The sequence below is a fragment of the Macaca nemestrina genome, chromosome 6, assembly GCF_043159975.1.
Source record: "Macaca nemestrina isolate mMacNem1 chromosome 6, mMacNem.hap1, whole genome shotgun sequence".
Taxonomy (NCBI): domain Eukaryota; kingdom Metazoa; phylum Chordata; class Mammalia; order Primates; family Cercopithecidae; genus Macaca; species Macaca nemestrina.
Window position 1 is genome coordinate 98828695 of NC_092130.1, and position 21760 is coordinate 98850454.

A 21760-nucleotide genomic window follows, 5' to 3' on the forward strand; every position below is an offset into this window, starting at 1 on the left:
TTTTTATCTCTACAAAATAGCTAGTGGAGATAGGATGATAAGTGTCATCCACTCTATCTCTTTCTACTTTTAACAATAATCCTTTTATCTCTGTTTCTATGTCACATTTTAAAATGTGACTTTAAAAATGTGTTTTGAAGAAATTTTTCTGTGCCTTTAATAATGACTTTCTATTCGACCAAATAAAATACATACCTTGGGAAAATAACCTTGTACCATTAAAGATTATGAACCAAGATTTGCCACGGCAATTGTTCTTTTACATTTTAGTTGTATATGGAAAGCACTGGAAGTTAGTTAGAACACTGATTAGTTCATTCAAATACAAAATATATTCAAATTTTCTCAATTTTATTTTTTGACTTTTTTTTTCTGATGGAAAATTTCAAGCTTTGGATTTTAAAGCAGTTATTTCTGCTTCAGATTTAATTTCTCAACAAATTTTTTACTGACTTTAAAAGATAAATATTCTACCCCTACATCACTTTTAAGGGAAGACTAGATTGTTTTATAAATAGAAAATGAAAGACTAATATAATATATACTCCCTCTCTAAAAGTAGAAGGATTTACTATTTTAAATTCTGATATTTTAATGGTTAGGCTTTTGTTTTTTGATAAAACTCTTAACCATGTTTTTTTTTTTTTCCCCTGCAGTGAATATTAACAAACTTAAATTGTATTGTCTAGATGATATTTGCATAATCATCATTAGCCCATAATACCTGATTAATTATCTCTGTATCACATATGCTACACTATTTTTTGTAGTTTGGAAGTCTGGCTCAGTAAAAGTGAGAGGTAAAACAAATAAGGAGAATATTTATATCAAAATTAGTCACATAAAAGAAAGTCATAGTATTTTTAACTTTAACATAGCCATCCTGACAATAGAGCCCCTTCCTCTTTGTATTAAAAGATCTACTTTTAGGAATAAATACTGTGAATGAAGACTCAGTTTCTTTAAAATCTGTAAAATCTTCTAAGGCTCTAGGAATCTGTAATTCTTTGATTTTTATATTGAAATGAATACCTCATCATCTCTTCAAATAATGAATCTTTAAACCTCAGGGACATTTGGGCTCAATTGTTTTTATATATGTTTAATATATTTCTCTTGGACTTCTAGTTTTGTGTGTGTGTTGTTAAGAGCCTTTCTAAGCAGACTTGAAGCTTGCCCTAAAACAGTCCATTATTACTCTCTAAGATTAATTTGATAAACCAATTTCTTATAGACCTTTAGTAAGAGAAATCTACATTTTAGTTGACTTAGGTAATTTATTTTAGGTAACATATTAGCAAAATTTACTTTTTTGAATAACCTTATTGCCATCTACTCTAAAAGGAGTGAGGCAGAAGACTGTTTTGTCGAGCCGAGATCACACCACTGCACTCCAGCCTGGGCAACAGAGCGAGACTCCATCTCAAAAAAAAAAAAAAATTCAGTAAGCATTTATTGAAGACTTAAATCAGTTGAGATCTTTAATAAATGTTGAGCATATTAATAGGATATTTATTTAACTTATAAAAGGTTCCTGCCTTTATAGAGCTCATAGTCTATTGGAGGGAGATAGTAATGTAAGACAAATATATTATAGTCTCCCCATATAGTGACCACTTACTCTCTTGCCAGCTATTTGCTTACATGTAGGACTATACCACCTATATTGAATGTTACAGCTATCCTGAGTAAATTACCCAATCTACCTGTGCGCCAGATTCTTCATTTGTAAAATGGGTATGATAGTAGCTGTACTTTTTAGAGTTAGGTCCATTAAGTTTTGTTGAGGACAAGGAGGAAGTTAGGAAATATCTAAAACATAGGATCATTTCGTGCTTCTGATAGAGTAGCACCAACGTGCTGAGGTCTTTGGAAACCAAGAGGTAGCATAAAGGAGAAGCAGAGTGGAATTACCTGAGGGGAATGAGAAGGCACCTGTGGTAGGCAGAATTATTGCACTCCAAAGATGCCCAGAACCTGTGAATATGTTACCTTACATGGAAAAAGAGACTTCGCAGATATGATTAAGTCAAGTTTCTATAGATGGGGAGATTATGTGGATGGACCTAATGTTATCATGTGGGTCTTTATACGGGAAAGAGAGAGGCAGGTCAGTCAGAAGATGTCAGAAGGTCAGGGTAATGTGATTCTTGGAAGAGGTTTTTGAACCAAGGAAAGTGGGCATGCTTGAGAAGTTGGAACGGGGAAGGAACAGATTTCCCCTAAAACTTCCAGAGGGAACACAGCCCTGTTGACAACTTGATGTTAGTCCCATAAGACCTATGTTAGACTTCTGGCTTTAGAACTGTACAATGACAAATTTGCATCGTTTTAAGCCACTATGTTTTTAGTAATCTGTGACAGCAACAATAGGAAACTAATGTAGTTCCTAAAGATAAATGATGCCAAACACATTTTTCAGCCATAGCCGATCCTGCCTCTGCTTGTAGATAATTAAATTATGTGACATTTTTTCTCTTACTTAGGCTAGTTTTGCAATAATGTATTTTTAAAATACAAATTTGTTATACTGTGCATTCTTTAAAACCACACTTACCAAATTTAGCTTTGCATAGTAATCACATAACCATTTATTTTTCTACTAGAGTGTAAGTTTGATGAGGGCAGAATCTAATTCTCATTTACCTTTGCTTTCCTCATAGCACCAAGAGGTAGTCGTTATAGAAGTAATACTTGCCTATAGGCAGGTGTGATGGCTCATGCCGGTAGTCCTAGCATTTGGGAGGCCGAGGTGGGTGGATCACCTGAGGTCAGGAGTTTAAGACCAGTCTGCCCAACGTGGCGAAACCCCATCTCTACTAAAAATACAAAAAATTAGGTGGGTGTGGTGGCAGGTGCCTGTAATCCCAGCTACTTGGGAGGCTGAGGCAGGAGAATTGCTTGAATCCAGGAGGTGGAGGTTGCAGTGAGCCGAGATGGCGCCACTGCACTCCAGCCTGGGCAACAAGAGCAAAACTCTGTCTCAAAAAAAAAAAAAAAAAAAAAAAAAAAAGGTAATACTTGCTTATAATAGCATAGAACATATATAGGTAGAATGTACATCCTAGTTCTGAGTTTGAATTCTAGACAAAGTGATATAATTCCAGTGCATCTCCCTTTCTTCATCTTTAAAATAATAATAATAAGGTACCTACCTTATGTTATTGTGAGACGTTAATGAAATATGATGTCGTTTTGTAAACTAAAGCATTAATATTAGTTAGCTTTTAGTTAAATCATACTAGATTTTTTTTTTGTTTTTTCTTTTCTCACTCTGTCACCCAGGCTGGAGTGCGGTGTTGTGATCACGGCTCCCTTCAGCCTCAACCTTCCTGGGCCCAGGTGATTCTCCTACTTCAGCCTCCTGAATAGCTGGTACTATAGGCACGTACTATAACTCCTGGCTAATTTTTGTATTTTTTGTAGACATGGGATTTTCTATGTTGCCCAGGCTGGTCTTGAACTCCTGGGATCAAGCCATCCTCCTGCCTCGGCCTCCCAAAGTGCTGAGCCACTGTGCCTGGTCAATATTAGTTAATTTATTATTCTTATGGATAAATAGGTAAACAGTTTGAAATACATATATTTACTAAGGATTAGAATGATGAATTTTGTTTATATTCTTAAAGGGAGCTGTATAAAAAATGCATTTCAGTGAAACAGTAGGCCGGGCGCGGTGACTCACGCCTGTAATCCCAGCACTTTGGGAGGCAACGGCAGGTGGATCATGAGGTCAGGAGTTTGAGATCAGCCTGACCAACATGGAGAAACCCCATCTCTACTAAAAATTAAAAAATTAGCCAGGTGTGGTGGTGTGCGCCTGTAATCCCAGCTACTCAGGAGGCTGCGGCAGGAGAATTGCTTGAATCTGGGAGGCGGAGGTTGCAGTAAGCCGAAATTGCGCCACGGCGCTCCAGCCTGGGTGACAGAGCAAGACTCTGTCTCAAAAAAAAAAAAAAAAAAAAAAAAGAGTAATAGGACACAAATCATGGTATTTCTAATATAGTATTAAAATAAACCTTTGTGTAGTATACACTAGGGGAATTCCTAATAGCCATGAAGCCCTATTAATAAAAATATCAAAATAATAAGTAAAGACAATGTTGATTTATTTCTCTGGCATCACTAGCATTAATAACACATTATATAAGATTCATTTCATAAGGTCAGGTTCTCAGATGAGTTATAGTACATTTCTTTACCAGTACCACCAAAAAGAAACTGGACCAATGATTGGCCAGTTTAGTGTGATAACTCAATCCCGTAATCCCAGTTTGAGGATTTGCTTCCTATCCACATCTAGTAGCAGTTACTATATTAGTTAAGGCTGTGGCAAGAAACAGATGGCACACTTAAAAGGGATGATTGAAGCGAATTTAGTGAATGAACTATTTGTAAACTGTGGGCAGGATTAAGGGAAACCAACAAGATATAATGTAACACCCTAGAGCTGACAGGCTATCAATCGTGGGAGGCCTTTACCATACCTCAGATTAAAGGGAAGGGGTGTGAGGAGCAGAAGCAGTTACCAGACCCTGCAGAAGAGAGGCACTTGCAGTACCTTGAGTAGGGGATTGCATGTGATACCAGGTAGAGGAGGCTGGCAGAGTAGGGATCCAGGATAATAAATATCTCCTCCCTCCCCCAACTCCTGCTGAAGCTTTCTGTTGGCTAAACACAGCTGTAAGCCAGGACCAAGGGAGTCTGGTTGAGGCAGACTACAGGTGGGCCTCTTCAGGCACAGTGCTAGGGAAAGAAAGGCAGAGTGGACTTCATAGAACAAATAGAGACAATCCAGCTCACAATCCCATTCTTTCTGGTTTCACACTCCATGCTATTTCTACAGTAACGTCTTTCCTACTACCACTCATCTTTACTACTCACTTTTCTGGACATTTCGCTTAAGGAAATTGTTTTCTAGTGTTTTAGTTTGCTGTTTTCTGCAGAATAGGGAAAATGTTGTTTAGATTGTAGATAATTGATTTCAACTATATAATTTATAGGAATCAAAGAGCAGTATTTGAGGACCTGGTTAAAAGCCAAAGACATAGAACACTATGGTGGGCAGCATAATCCAACCTCTCTTGCTTTCTTGATCTAAAGATGCAGAGATAGGGAACTACAGAAGCTAGGAGACAGCAACAGAGGTTAGAAATTAAAGTTAACTCTTCTAGTTGAGACAGATGTTCACACCTCAGATTTGGAAGTGCACTCAGGGCGGTTATACTTTTCACATAGTCTTTTAAGGCATGTATTAAATAGAATGTCTTTCTAATTTAAGTTTACTTTTTACCAAGCATATTGCATTTGAATTGAATTATACATATTTAGTATGAATAATTTCTATCTTTTTCAGAAATAGTTGTTGCTGAAAGTGTGGTTGTTATAAAGAAATTACTGCAAATGCAACCTGTTCAACATGGTGAAATTATTAAACATATGGCCAAACTCTTGGACAGTATCACTGTGAGTATCAGTTAAGAGAAGTTTGCTGAATTTTGTTCAGTAAGTTGTAGTTTTGTTAAAGTAAATGGTCAGCCTAAAGGTAATGGTTAGGAGAGCTGAACTGTCCGGATTCCAATTCTGAGATTCTCAGATTTCTTGCTGTCATAGGAGGGAATTACAAATCTGAATAGGGGGAAGGATAGAATGAGCCTCGTGGTATTAGACTGGAATTGGAGATAGCAGTGTGGGTTTTATGTATCAACAGCTAGATGTTGGATGCGTGTATATGCATGTTCATGTGTCATACATGAAGTGAATATAGAAACATCTCTTTCCCAGAGCTGTCCTTTGAGAGGAGTTAGAAACAATACCAGTGAGCACACTTTGTGCACAAATTTGGTTTTTTTAAATTGAGACATAATTTTATACTATAAAATTTACTCTTTTGAAGTGTATCATTGGTTTTTGATCACTTCCAAGTTTTGCAACCATCACCAGTGTGTAATTGCAGGACATTTTCATCACCCCTTAAAAAAAATTCCATAGCTGAGACTGCCCAGTCTCCCTTCACTCTGTCCCCTGGCCACTACTAATCTACTTTTTTATCTTTATGGATTTGCCTTTTCTGGACTATATGTAGCCTTTTGTTTCTGGCATCTTTCACTTAGCATGTTTTCAAGGTTCATGTATGTTTTTGAATATAGTACTTCATTCCTTTATATGCTAGATCTTAGTTTTTAAATACAAATCTTGAAGGGTGGAGCAAGATCGCCAAATAGAGGGCTGCACTGATGGTCGCCCCTGCAGGAACACAAAATTTTAGCAACTAATTGCACACAAAAAAGCACCATCATAACCAAAAATCAGGTGGGCAATCACAGTATCTGGTTTTAACTTCATATTGCTGAAAGAGGCACTGAAGAGGGTAGGAAAGACAGTCTTGAATTGCCAGTGCCTCTGCTCTCCCATCCCCTGGCAGCAGCAGTGTGGCATGGAGAATCTCTGCACTTGGTGGGGGGAGCGCACAATGATTGGGAAGAGAACAAAGGAAGAGAACAAGAGTCTCTGCCTGGTAATCTAGAGAGTTCTCCCAGATTTATCCAAGCCCACCAAGGCAGTACCTCTACCAGTCTGCAAGAACCACAACATTATTGGGCTTGAGGCCCAAGTCCCTTTGAATAACCTGGAAAGCCTTCCCAAGTAAGATAAGCACAAATAAGCCCAGACTATAAAGACTACAATAAATACCTAACTTCAATGCCTGGAAACTGATGAACATCTGTAAGCATCAAGACCATCCAGGAAAATATCACCTCACCAAACAAACTACATAAGGCATCAGGGGCCAATACTAGAGAAACAGAGAGATATGTGACCCTTCAGACACATAATTCAAAATAGCTATCTTGAGAAAACTCAAAGAAATTCAAGATAACACAGAGAAGGAATGTAGAATTCTATCTGATAAATTTAACAGAGATTGAAATAGTTAAAAAGAATCAAGCAGAAATTCTAGAATTGAAAAATGCAGTTGATACACTGAAGAATGCATCCGAGTCTCTTAGTGGCAGAATTGATCCAGAAGAGGAATTAGTGAGCTTGAAGACAGGCTCTTTGAAAATACACAGTCAGAGGAGACAAAAGAAAAAAGAAAAGAATGAAGCACACCTATAAGATCTAGAAAATAGTCTCAAAAGGGCAAATCTAAGAGATATTGGCCTTACAGAGGAAGTAGAGAAAGGGATAGGGATGGAAAGTTTATTCAGTGGAATAATATCAGAGAACTTCCCAAACCTAGAGAAAGATGTCAGCATTGAAGTACAAGAAGGTTATAGAACATCAAGCCAATTTAACCCAACGAAGCCTACCTTGAGACATTTAATAATCAGACTCCCAAAGGTCAAGGATAAAGAAAGGATCCTAAAAGCAGTAAGAGAAAAGAAACAACATGTGATTGAACTCTAATACACGTAGCAGCAGACTTTTCAGTGGAAACTTTACAGGCCAGGAGAGAGTGGCATGACACAAAGTGAGGAAGGAAAATGACTTTTACCCTAGAATAGTATATCCAGTGAAAATATCCTTCAAATATGAAGGAAAAATAAAGACTTTCCCAGACAAACAAAAGCTGAGGGATTTCATTAACAACAGACCTAGACCTGTCCTATAAGAAATGCTAAAGGTAGCTTTTCAATCTGAAAGAAGAGGATGATAGTAAGCAAGAAGAAATCATTCAAGAAGAAATTTTAAGAAGGCACAAAATTCACTGGTAATAGTATGTACACAGAAAAGCAGAATATTGTAACACTAGAATTGTGTGTAAAGTACTCATGTCTTGAGTAGAAAGACTAAAACATGAACTGATTAAACATAATTATAACAACTTTTCAAGACATGGACAGTGCAATAAGCCATAAGTAGAAACAACAAAAAGTGAAAAAGCAGGGTAGAATTTTTATTAGTTTTCTTTTTGCTTGATGATATATGCAATCAGTGTTGTCATCAATTTAAAATAATGGATTATGTTAATAAAACAGTATATGCAAGTTTCATTGTAACCTCTAATCTAAAAACGTAAAATGGATACGCAAAAAATAAAAAACAAGAAATTAAATCATACCACCAGAGAAAACCACCTTCATTAAAAGGAAAACAGGAAGAAAAGATGGAAGCAAGAGAACACAAAACAACTAGAAAACAAGTAACAAAATGGCAGGAGTAAGTTCTTACTTATCAATAATAACATTGAATGTAAATGGACTAAACTCTCCAATCAAAAGACATAGAGTAACTGCATGGATAAACAAGACCTACTGATCTGATGCCTACAAGAAACACACTTCACCTATAAAAATAGACGTAGACTGAAAAGGATGGAAAAAGACATTCCATGTTGGTAGAAACCGAAAAAGAACAGGCGTTGCTATACTTATATCAGACAAAATGTCTCTCTTCCTACACTTACAAAAGACAAGAAGTGTAGGATGAGACAAAGAAGGTCATTATTTAATGCTAAAGAGTCATTTCAGCAAGAGGATGTAACGACTTTAAATATATATGCACCCAACACTGGAGCACCCAGATATATAAAGCAAATGTTATGAGAGAGAAAGACAAAGGTAGACCTCAATACCATAATAGCTGGATATTTCAACACTCCACTTTCAGCATTGGACAGATCTTCCAGACAGAAAACCAACAAAGAAGCATTGGACTTAATTTGTACTATGCATCAAATGGATCTAACAGATACATACAGAAAATTTCATCCAAGAGCTGCAGAATACACATTCTTTTTATTAGCACATGGATCATTCTTAAGGATAGAGCATATGTTAGGTCACAAAACAAGTCTTAAAACATTAAAAAAAAAAAAAAAAATCAAGCATCTTCTCTGACCAGAGTGGAATAAAACTAGAAATCTAAAACAAGGGGAATTTTCAAACAATATAAACATATGGAAATTAAACAATATGCTCCTGAATGACCAGTGGGTCAAGGAAGAAATTAAAAAGGACATTGAAAAATTTCTTGAAACATGATGATGGAAACACAACATACTAAACCCTACGGGATACAACAAAAACAGTATGCAAAGAGAGGTTTGTAGCTATAAGAGCCTAATCAAAAAAGAAGAAAAACTTCAAATAAATAATAAATAATGATGTATCTTTTAAAAAATTTTTTATTATACTTTAGGTTCTAAGGTACATGTGCACAATGTGCAGGTTTGTTACATATGTGTACATGTGCCATGTTGGTGTGCTGTACCCATTAACTCGTCATTTACATTAGGTATATCTCCTAATACTATCCCAACCCCTTCCTCCCACCACACGACAGGCCCCAGTGTGTGATGTTCCCCATCCTGTGTCCAAGTGTTCTCATTGTTCAGTTCCCACCTATGAGGGAGAACACATGGTGTTTGGTTTTCTGTTCTTGTGATAGTTTGTTGAGAATGATGGTTTCCAGCTGCATCCATGTCCCTACAAAGGACATGAACTCATCCTTTTTTGTGGCTGCATAGTATTCCATGGTGTATATGTGCCACATTTTCTTAGTCCAGTCTGTCAGTGATGGACATTTGGGTTGGTTCCAAGTCTTTGCTATTGTGAATAGTGCTGCAGTAAACATACGTGTGCATGTGTCTTTATAGCAGCATGATTTATAATCCTTTGGGTATATACCCACTAATGGGATGGCTGGGTCAAATGGTATTTCTAGTTCTAGATCCTTGAGGAATCGCCACACTGTCTTCCACAATGGTTGAACTAGTTTACAGTCCCACCAACAGTGTAAAAGTGTTTCTTTTTCTCCACATCCTCTCCAGCACCTGTTGTTTCCTGACTTTTTAATGATCACCATTCTAACTGCTGTGAAATGATATCTCATTGTAATTTTGATTTGCATTTCTCTGATGACCAATGATGATGAGCATTTTTTTCATGTGTCTGTTGGCTACATAAATGTCTTCTTTTGAGAAGTGTCTGTTCATATCCTTTGCCCACTTTTTGATGGGGTTGTTTGTTTTTTCCTTGCAAATTTGTTTGAGTTCTTTGTAGGTTCTGGATATTAGCCCTTTGTCAGATGAGTAGATTGCAAAAATGTTCTCCCATTCTGTACGTTGCCTGTTCACTCTGAAGGAGGTTTCTTTTGCCATGCAGAAGCTCTTTAGTTTAATTAGATCCCATTTGTCAATTTTGACTTTTGTTGCTGTTGCTTTTGGTGTTTTAGACATGAGGTCCTTGCCCATGCCAGTGTTCTGAATGGTATTGCCTAGGTTTTCTTCTAGGGTTTTTATGATTTTAGCTCTAACATTTAAGTCTCTAATCCATCTTGAATTAATTTTCATATAAAGTGTAAGGAAGGGATCCAGTTGCAGCTTTCTACGTGTGGCTAGCCAGGTTTCCCAGCACCATTTATTAAATAGGGAATCCTTTCCCCACTTCTTGTTTTTGTCAGGTTTGTCAAAGATCAGATGGTTGTAGATGTGTGGTATTATTTCTGAGGGCTGTATTCTGTTCCATTGGTCTATATCTCTGTTTTGGTACCAGTACCATGCTGTTTTGGTTACTGTAGCCTTGTAGTATAGTTTGAAGTCAAGTGGAGTGATGCCTCCAGCTTTGTTCTTTTTGCTTAGGATTCTCTTGGCAATGCAGACTCTTTTTTGGTTCCGTATGAACTTTAAAGTAGTTTTTTCCAATTCTGTGAAGAAAGTCATTGGTAGCTTAATGGGGATGGCATTGAATCTATAAATTACCTTGGGCAGTATGGCCATTTTCATGATATTGATTCTTCCTATCCATGAGCATGGAATGTTCTTCCATTTGTTTGTGTCCTCTTTCATTTCCTTGAGCAGTGGTTTGTAATTCTCCTTGAAGAGGTCCTTCACATCCCTTGTAAGTTGGATTCCTAGGTATTTTATTCTCTTTGAAGCAATTGTGAATGGGAGTTCATTCATGATTTGGCTCTCTGTTTGTCTGTTATTGGTGTATAAAAATGCTTATGATCTTTGCACATTGATTTTGTATCCTGAGACTGAAGTTGCTTATCAGCTTCAGGAGATTTGGGGCTGAGACGATGGGGTTTTCTAAATATACAATCATGTAATCTGCAAACAGGGATAATTTGAATTCCTCTTTTCCTAATTGAATACCCTTTATTTCTTTCTTTTGTCTCATTGCCCTGGTCAGAACTTCCAACACTGTGTTGAATAGGAGTGGTGAGAGAGGGCATCCCTGTCTTGTGCCAGTTTTCAAAGGGAATGCTTCCAGTTTTTGCCCATATGATGTTGGCTGTGGGTTTGTCATAAATAGCTCTTATTATTTTGAGATACATTCCATCAATACCTAGTTTATTGAGAGTTTTTAGCATGAAGGGCTGTTGAATTTTGTCGAAGGACTTTTCTGCATCTATTGAGATAATCATGTGGGTTTTGTCTTTGGTAGTGTTTACGTGATGGATTACGTTTATTGATTTGCGTATGTTGAGCCAGCCTTGCATCCCAGAGATGAAGCCCACTTGATCATGGTGGATAAGCTTTTTGATGTGCTGCTGGATTTGGTTTGCCAGTATTTTATTGAGGATTTCTGCATCGATGTTCATCAGGGATATTGGTCTAAAATTCTCTTTTTTTGTTGTGTCTCTGCCAGGCTTTGGTGTTAGGATGATATTGACCTCATAAAATGAGTTAGGGAGGGTTCCCTCTTTTTCTATTGATGGGAATAGTTTCAGAAGGAATGGTACCAGCTCCTCCTTGTACCTCTGGTAGAATTCGGCTGTGAATCCATCTGGTCCTGGCCTTTTTTTGGTTGGTAGGCTATTAATTATTGCCTCAATTTCAGAGCCTGTTATTGGTCTATTCAAATGTAGTCTTGGGAGAGTGTATGTGTCCAGGAATTTATCCATTTCTTCTAGGTTTTCTAGTTTATTTGCGTAGAGGTGTTTATAGAATTCTCTGATGGTAGTTTGTATTTCTGTGGGGTTGGTGGTAATATCCCCTTTATCATTTTTATTGCATCTATTTGATTCTTTTTTCTTCTTTATTAGTCTTGCTGGCAGTCTATTAATTTTGTTGATCATTTCAAAAAAAAGCAGCTCCTGGATTCATTGATTTTTTTGAAGGGTTTTTTTTGTGTCTCTATCTCCTTCAGTTCTGCTCTGATCTTAGTTATTTCTTGCCTTCTGCTAGCTTTTGAATGTGATAGCTCTTGCTTCTCTAGTTCTTTTAATTGTGAGGTTAGGGTGTCAATTTTAGAATTTTTGTGCTTTCTCTTGAGGGCATTTAGTGCTATAAATTTCCTTCTACACACTGCTTTAAATGTGTCCCAGAGATTCTGGTATGTTGTATCTTTGTTCTCATGGGTTTCAAAGAACATCTTTGTTTCTGCCTTCATTTCATTATGTACTGAGTAGTCATTCAGGAGGAGGTTGTTCAGTTTCCATGTAGTTGAGTGGTTTTGAGTGAGTTTCTTTTTTTTTTTTTGAGATGGAGTCTCACTCTGTCACCCAGGCTGGAGCGCAGTGGCCGGATCTCAGCTCACTACAAGCTCCGCCTCCCGGGTTTACGCCATTCTCCTGCCTCAGCTTCCCGAGTAGCTGGGACTACAGGCGCCTGCCACCTCGCCCGGCTAGTTTTTTGTATTTTTTTAGTAGAGACAGGGTTTCACTGTGTTAGCCAGGATGGTCTTGATCTCCTGACCTCGTGATCTGCCCGTCTCGGCCTCCCAAAGTGCTGGGATTACAGGTTGAGTGAGTTTCTCAATCCTGAGTTCTAGTTTGATTGCACTGTGGTCTGAGAGACAGTTTGTTATAATTTCTGTTCTTTTACATTTGCTGAGGAGTGCTTTACTTCCAACTGTGTGGTCCATTTTGAATAATTGCCATATGGTGCTGAGAAGAATGTATATTCTGTTGATTTGGGGTGGAGAGTTCTGTAGATGTCTATTAGGTCTGCTTGGTGCAGAGCTGAGTTCAGTTCCTGGATATCCTTGTTAACTTTCTGTCTTGTTGTCTAATGTTGACAGTGGGGTGTTAAAGTCTCCATTATTATTGTATGGGAGTCTAAGTCTCTTTGTAAGTCTCTAAGGACTTGCTTTATGAATCTGGGTGCTCCTGTATTGGGTGCATATATATTTAGGATAGTTAGCTCTTCTTGTTGAATTGATCCCTTTACCATTATGTAATGGCCTTCTTTGTCTCTTTTGATCTTTGGTGGTTTAAAGTCTGTTTTCTCGGAGACTAGGATTGCAACCCCTGCCTTTTTTTGTTTTCCATTTGCTTGGTAGATCTTCTTCCATCCCTTTATTTTGAGTCTATATGTGTCTGTGCATGTGAGATGGGTCTCCTGAATACAGCATACTGATGGGTCTTGAATCTTTATCCAATTTGCCAGTCTGTTTCTTTTAATTGGAGCATTTAGCCCATTTACATTTAAGGTTAAGATTGTTATGTGTGAATTTGATCCTGTCATTATGATGTTAACTGGTTATTTTGCTCATTAGTTGATGCAGTCTCTTCCTGGCATCAATGGACTTTACATTTTGGCATGGTTTTGCAGCGGCTGGTACCGGTTGTTCCTTTCCATGTTTAGTGCTCCCTTCAGTAGCTCTTGTAGGGCAGTCCTGGTGGTGACAAAATCTCTCAGCATTTGCTTATCTGTAAAGGATTTTATTTCTCCTTCACTTATGAAACTTAGTTTGGCTGGATATGAAATTCTGGGTTGAAAATTCTTTGCTTTAAGAATGTTGAATATTGGCCCCCCACTCTCTTCTGGCTTATAGAGTTTCTGCCGAGAGATCTGCTATTAGTCTGATGGGCTTACCTTTGTGTGTATCCCGACCTTTCTCTCTGGCTGCCCTTAACATTCTTTCCTTCATTTCAACCTTGGTGAATCTGACAATTATGTGTCTTTGAGTTGCTCTTCTTGAGGAATATCTTTGTGGCGTTCTCTCTCTGCTTGGTGGGCTGCACCCACTCTCCTGCACTCACTATCCTGCACCAACTGTCCAACGTGCCCCAGTGAGATGAACCCGGTACCTCAGTTGGACATGTAGAAATCACCCGTCTTCTGTGTTGCTCACGCTGGGAACCGTAGCCTGGATCTGTTCCTATTTGGCTATCTTGGGACTGCCTCTTGTAATGATGTACCTTAACTAGAAATCCTAGAGCAAACCAAACCCAAAATTAGTAGAAGAAATAATAAAAATCAGAGCAGAAATAAAATCAGAGATGAAAAAGGAGATATTATAACTGATACTGTAGAAATTCAAAGGATCAACAGTGGATACTATAAGCAACTGTATGCCAGTCAGTTGGATAATCTAGAGGAAATGAAAAATTTCCTAGACACATACAACCTCCAAAGATTGACCTATGAAGAAATCCAGTATCTGAACAGACCAAAAACCAGTAACAAGATTGAAACCATAATAAAAGTTCTTCCAGTGAAGAAAAGCTCGGGATCCAATGGCTTCATTGCTGAATTCTACCATTTAAAGAAGAACTAATAGTAAAGTCTACTTAAACTATTCCAAAAAATAGAAGACGAAGGAATACTTCCAAATTCATTCTGCAAGGTCATTGTTACCCTGATACCTAAACCAGACAAGGACACATTGAAAGAAGAAAGAGAGAGAGAGAGAAAGAGGGAGGGAAGGAGGGAGAGAGGAAGGGAGGCAGGGAGGCAAGCAGGCAGGCAGGTGAAAGTACAGGCCAACATCTGTTGAATATCAATGCAAAAGTCCTCAACAAAATACTAGCAAACTGAATTCAACAAAACATTTAAAAGATCATTCGTCATGACCAAGTGAGATTTATCCCAGGGTTACCAGGATGGTTCAACATTCATAAATCAATCAGTGTGATTTATCATATCAAAGAATGAAGGACAAAAAAAATACGATCATTTCAATTGATGCTGAAATAGCATTTGATAAAATTAAACATCCTTTCCTGATAAAAAACCTCAACAAACTGGGGATAGAAGGAACATACCTCAATATAGTAAAAGCCGTATGTGACAGACCCACAGTTAGTATCATACTGAATGGGGAAAATCTTAGCCTTTCATCCAAGCTCTGGAACACACAAGGATGTCCACTGTTATTCAACACAGTACTGGAAGCCCTACCTCGAACATTCAGACAAGAGAAAGATATAAAGGCATCCAAATGGAAAGGAAGAAGTCAAATTATCCTTGTTTGCAGATGATATTATCTTATATTTGGAGGTATTTTGGGGTATAAGAGCATGCCTACAACTTACCTTTTTTGGTTAAGAAAACAAAATGTGATCAGGCGTGGTGGCTCACGCCTGTAATCCTAACACTTTGGGAGGCCAAGGCGGGTGGATCACCTGAGGTCAGGAGTTTGAGACCAGCCTGGCCAACATGGTGAAACCTCGTTTCTACTAAAAATACAAAAATTAGCTGGGTGTGGTGGTGTGTGCCTATAATCCCAGCTACTCAGGAGGCTCAGGCAGGAGAATTGCTGGAACCCGGGAGGTGGAGGCTACAGTGAACTGAGATTGCGCCACTGCACTCCAGTCTGGGCGATAGAGCGAGACTCTGTCTCAAATAAATAAATAAATAATAAAATAAAAATATATGTTTACCTAGAGAGATAGCTAACACAAATGTAGTAAAATGTTAACATTTGGGGAGTCTAGGTGCAGGGTATGCAGAATTTTTTTTACTCTTCTTGTAAGTCTGAAATTATGTTAAAAAAAATAATAAATATGAGTTTCAACTCCCTCACTTACCAGCTCTGTCCTCATGTTAAAGTCTTTATGCCTCACTTTCCTCATGTGTCAAATGATGATCATAAAGGGACCTACAATATAGTATTATTATAGGTATTAGCTTAGTTAATACAGTAATGCCCTTAGAACACTGACTGGCACACAGTAGTGCTGCATTAAGTGTTTGTCATTCTATCTTACTTCATGCTCTTCTTCCCTTTAAAACCAAAGTTTTTGAAAGAACTATCTGCAACAAGTTTTATTCATTTACGTCAAACTCCCTGCCCATCACAGTTGGATTTTGATTCTCCAGCACTTCATTCACTATGCCTTTTCCAAGGTTACTATCTCCTTCTTTCTAAATCCAATAGATACTTTTCTGTCCATATCTTCCTTGATCTTTTCTTAGCATTGTACTACACTAACTACTTTTTCCTTTTTGAAATAGTCTCTCCTCATGGCTTCTGTGATTTTTCTCTTCTGGTTTTTCTTCAAACTCTTCAGCTGTTTCTTCACCATTGTGTTTGCCTTTTACTATGCCTTTTCCTTGAGTGCTGGTTAATGTTTTGCCAACTGATGTCTATAATAAATGCAATTGTAGTTTAGAGATGAGTATATTATTTCCTTCTTTGAAGGTGGGTTAATCTGTATTCTCAGTCTCTTCAGAGGGATCATTTTTGTGTAGTCAAAGGTAATGGATCACAAGATTTAGAGCCTACCAGTCAAGACCAATTTTAAATATCTCTGGTTGCAAAATTGTCTTTCCCTTGGAGTGTTAGTAAATCTTGCAGGGCAGTTACACATTTATCTTAAAGCTGAAAAGAATAAAAATAAAAATAAGGCTTACAGGAGTCATTAAGCATCTGAGCCCTCACTCCGTCTCTCAGCAGAGAGTTACTCTCTATTCATATCTGTTCTTATTGTTGATTCTAGTGAACAAAGCCAAGACTTCTCATAGAGGTTATTTATGAGAGATGTAAGGGTTAAGAGAGTAATTTGAAAACCAGAAGACTTGGATTCACAGTTAGTCTGTACCTTTTACTAGCTTCGTGAACTTAAGCAAGTTACTTGACTTCTCTATGCTCCAGTTTTCTCATCTGTACAATGGGGATCACAGTACTGACAACCTTAGAGCTCTGTTGGGTGGGAAGAATGAGTCAATGCATGTGAAGCACTTAGAACAGTGCTCAGTGTAAGCTGTTATTAAGGCAATAGTCACTGTTTTTGAAGAAGACTATAGTAAGGTTTTAATTTTGTAAGCTTTCTTATTGCCTCTTTTATATTTTACTTATTTAAAATAACTTCTGTAGAGCATATCATTTGCCAGGCACTATTCTAATTACCTTAAAAAGACAAATTATTAATTTTTAATAGCAACACTTCAAGGAAAGTTCTCTTAATATTCTATTTTATATTTGAGAAAACTGAGGCACAAAGAGGTTGTGTAACTTGCCCAAGGTCACAGAGCAGCAGGTCTGCTTTCTTAACCAGTGCATTATGCTATATCTCATTTCCATTTATAATCTGTTTAAAAATTTCACTTTATTTTTATTTGACAAATATTTAATTGTATTAGTCTATAGGGTCACCTGTTCCTTTTCTGTATTCAGTTCACATACCTACTCAGTGACCTAGCCAAGGTTTTTTTTATTATTTCCTTTTGCTTCCCTCAAATCATTGACAACTTGGGAATTAGAGTGACATGATCAATGTCTATCCCAGTGTAGAACAGATGTTTGACATTACTTTGATGGGAAATGAGAGGATAAGCTTTTTGTCTCAAAGCCACTGAAATGGACATCTAGCATTCCTAGTCACCAAGCATCAAAATTCAGTCATGTCTCTAGTTGTTGTAACAACTATAAATACCCCTGCTCATATTTAGTTATTTCCTACAGAAGTGATACAGCCCCCAGGAAGAAACACTTGTCTGACCAATAACTAATGAACCATATGTCAACTTACTTTCTCTCTCTCTCATTCTCTCTCTTTCCTGTTTTTTTTTTTTTTAATTGAGTCTTGCTCTGTCACCCAGGCTGAAGTGCAGTGGCACAATCTCAGCTCACTGCAACCTCCGCCTCCCGGGTTCAAGTGATTCTCCTGCCTCAGCCTCCTGAGTAGTTGAGACTACAGGCATGCGCCACCATGCCTGGATAATTTTTGTGTTTTTAGTAGAGATGGGTTTCACCTTATTGGCCACGCTGGTCGCAAACTCCTGACCTCAGGTGATCTCACCTCAGCCTCCCAAAGTGCTGGGATTACAGCATAAGCCACAGCACCTGGCCGATGCATCAACTTTCTCAACAGTTGCTGGACTATAAACCAGATAAGTACGGTCTTACAGCTCTATATAGCAAAGCTTATTTTTTTCAGCTTTTGTTTTTCTCAGAAGATAACCATTAATAGATATAAAAATATGGTGAGAATTCAGTATTCACAAAGGAAAATAAAGGAACAAATAACAGTTTTACGAAGCCAGAGAAAAAATAAGAAGAAAGAAAACATATGTAAAATAAATAATAAATATTAAAAAATAAGATAAAGATGGAAGAAATAAAATCAAATATTTCTCATCTTGAATATGAATGGACTGAATTTTCTCATCAAAATACAGACTTACCAACTGGAATGAAAAAAACTAGCTACAGGCCATTTATAATTAAAGCACCTTAATCAATTGATAAAAGTTGAAAATAAGAAGGTAAGGAAAGAGATATTAAGCAAATATGAACAAGAAAGTGAGATTCACAGTTAATTAAAAGCATTTAACAAGATAAAAAGGAACATTATAAAATGAAAAAAGGGTTATTTGTAAAGAAAGTAATAAGCACAAACCTATTTGCACAAAATATATGGCAACCAAGTAAATATGTAAAGGAAAAATCTATTCAAAATGTGAGGAGAAATTGATAAAATAGTTACAATGTGTGACTGTAATGTATTACTCTCATATTAGATATTTCTAGTAGACAGATATAAGCAAGAAAATTAAGTAAGTAATCAAAAACTTATTTAGTAAATATAGCTAAAACCTTATATCTCTTGAACAGATAATAGCCACTTTTAGGAGTATATCCATTGAATATTTTCAAAAAATCAATAATGTATTTAGGCATAAAGAAAACTTAAAGATTTTGCATTCTTTGACCTTAAGCAATGAAATTAGACTTAAATAATTTAAAAGGGTACCAGACCAGTTGCAAAGTAAGAAATGTACTTTCAGATTAAAGAATGTGTTTAAAGAAGAAATGCAAACTTTTTTCTAAAACCCAGGAAATAAAATGCTGTATTTCAAAATGTGTGGAACATTTAAATGGGATCTTTAAAGTTATAAAGATCACCATTTGTAAAGTATAGGGATAAAAAAATAAAAGAACAACAAATCAAAACATAAGAAGAGGGATCAACGTTGATTTTGTAAAATAGAATACAAAAAATATGTATAAGTTGAAAAGTACATGTTAAATCTGGTCTTTTGGAAAGAAAATGAAACCAAAAATTCCCTTCTAATTATTATGAAGCAGAGAGAGGTAGCAACAGTAGACAAATCTGGAATGTGATAATAAAAGAAATTAAAATAATTAAAGCTGCATGGAATTCTGTAGCACACATTTGAACTTTAGGAGAATGAAAAGCTGATAATTAGTTGTTACTGCTCATCTAATGTATCTGAGGAAACTGAAGGCTTGAAGTGGGACAAGCAAGGAAGAATCAAAACAATTTGTTGTGCAGAACCCTCAAAATGGTCAACCACAAGTTACTCCAGGAGAAGGTGGTGAGGGATGTAGCAGACATAACTTCAAAGTCAGGAGAGAAGAATGATTGTATCCCCAGAATCTCTCTGTTCCACTCAGGATAGCTATTTATACAAGAACAATGGCCATGTGGAAATAAAAGCAGCGTTTTATTAATCTGACCAAGTACCTGATAACTCCTAAACGTAGGCAAGCGATTCTAAAATGTGAGCCTTAAAATAAGAGCCTTAAATGAGACCTCTATCCTCCTGAATCTCTACCTATTTCACCCTCAAACCCAGAAATGTCATTCTAAAACACTGCAATTTTAGGAAAAGCCAATCTGTCCAATGTCTAAGGACAAGGGGTCAATAATGAGCATGTTTTCCCTCAGTGCCTGAGCCACTTTATTAAGGCAGAATCCTGGGTCCATCTTTCCTCTGGAAGGAGAGAGAACAGAAGTGATAGCAAGACCTCTTCCCACCTGGCCACATTACCTATCCTTAAAAGAAGAGGTGAAAGAAGTGAGAAAATGTCCCACTACACATGGGTGTGGGAACAGGCAAGAAAATGGCCTGGATCTGCCCTGAAAATCTGGCTCTTGGGGAAATGGCAGGAGGCACTAAGGAGCCATTGCACAATGTGGCAGACAAACAGAGGATGAAGGAATAATCCTTCATCTGATTAATAAGTAAATGTGACCCCAATGAGGTGAAGTTATTTGCCTCCTTGATATACACCATCAGTGTGGGATCAGATCCGGTCTCAATAGCTTGCTGGCCAGTATTCTTCCTAGTTTACCACACTCATTTTGTTGCTGCCCAGTGATCCAGTGTGAATTTTGGATTCAGATTTGGAGTTCTGATCCTAGTTCCACCACTAACCAGCTGTGGGATGTGGGCAAGTTTCTTAACCCCTTTGTTACCCTAGTTTCCTCATGTATCTAGTGCAGATCATGGTAGAGCATACTTCATAGAGTTTTGGTGATGAATGACCGAGAAAATATGTAAAGCTCTCAAAAAGAGTGCATGGCACATGGTAAGAGCTCAATAGATATTAGCTACATAATTTGTTTTAAAAAGAGAACACAGATTTTATCATATTCAGGACTTTGTTTTCATTGGTTATTTAGTTATTGAAAATATAAAAACTAAAGTTTGAATGTATTTTACATTTTGAATTCGGTCAAATCAAATAGATTTATGTCTGTAATACAGTCAACTATTATGTTCTGATTGTGAGTATTCTGTCCTTTGGAGTTTCCTTCGTTTATGATAAATACTGGTTTTGGAGTGCTTCTAGAATAAAATGCATACTCTCAACTGGACGTGGTGGCTTATGCGTGTAATCCCAGCACTTTGGAAGGCTGAGGTGAGAGGATTGCTTGAGCCCAGGAGTTTGGGGTTGCAGTGAGCCATGATTGCACCACCACACTCCAGCCTGGATGACAGAGCAAGACCCTGTCTCAAAAAACAACAACGACGACAACCACAAAACAACCAATGCTACCTGTGGATTGCTCTAACAGGATTTCACATAATGTTTAATGGGACAGATGAGATTTCATGTCTTCTGTAAAAACTACTGAGTAATATTGAAATAGCACTTTGTATCTTCCTTGCCCAGATGCCTCACAGGATGCCTGCCATTTCACAAGTTACCCACCCTTTCTCTGACACCCCATTGTAATTCAGGCTTAGGCTTTAATGCATATTGAGTCCAGATACAGAGTATTAGATCTGATTTGCTGTTGGTATGCAGTTTGCTTAGATGTCTACTGATTTTGCCTTTGACAAATTTAAATAAATGAAATTGATGTTTTTGTAGGGTTTACTTTAGACTGTTGCACTGTGCAGTGGGCTGGTGTTGAAACACAATAGCTTTTAAATTGAACTGCTTATAGAGTGATCTGTAAAATCTTTCTAGATGTCTTTCTATAACTGCTGTGGTGGGCTAGGAATCATTATTTGTTTTTGCAGGCAAATTAATGGGTTGCGGTGGCCGTGGAAACTGCCTTCTAGTACAAGGTTTGAAAAGTGCATTTAATCACTTTCTCAGGGCATTTAGAATAAAGAATCAGGCAAAGTCATTTAAAATCCAGTTTGTCTTTGAGAATAGTGAAAAGCAGAGCTTCATAATGAAAGTATTATATCATATGTATGACTGTGTGTGTGTCTGTGCCTGTGTCTGTGTCTGTGTGTGTATTATTAGTTTGGTTTTATTTCAATGTTCCTATTTATTTTATGGTTAAAAAGACCATGGGGAACCAAAAGTGACTAATTTACTTTTCTTTTTTTTGAGACAGAGTCTCACTCCATCACGTAGGCTGGAGTGCAGTGGCA

The 21760-nt window shown here is 37.3% G+C and overlaps 1 protein-coding gene across 5 annotated transcripts in view; it reads left to right on the forward strand.

The window, feature by feature from the left end:
- Positions 1 to 21760, forward strand: part of LOC105475102 (adaptor related protein complex 3 subunit beta 1) — a 300089-nt gene that overhangs the window by 142063 nt on the left and 136266 nt on the right. For all 5 annotated transcript variants that reach the window (XR_011624903.1, XM_071098787.1, XM_071098786.1 and 2 more), the window contains exon 14: positions 5357 to 5466. Coding sequence is in view for 4 of the 5 variants with exons in the window: in XM_071098787.1 (XP_070954888.1) it covers positions 5357 to 5466 (110 nt within the window). In the remaining variant the exon portion in view is untranslated. The remainder of the gene's footprint in view (positions 1 to 5356; positions 5467 to 21760) is intronic.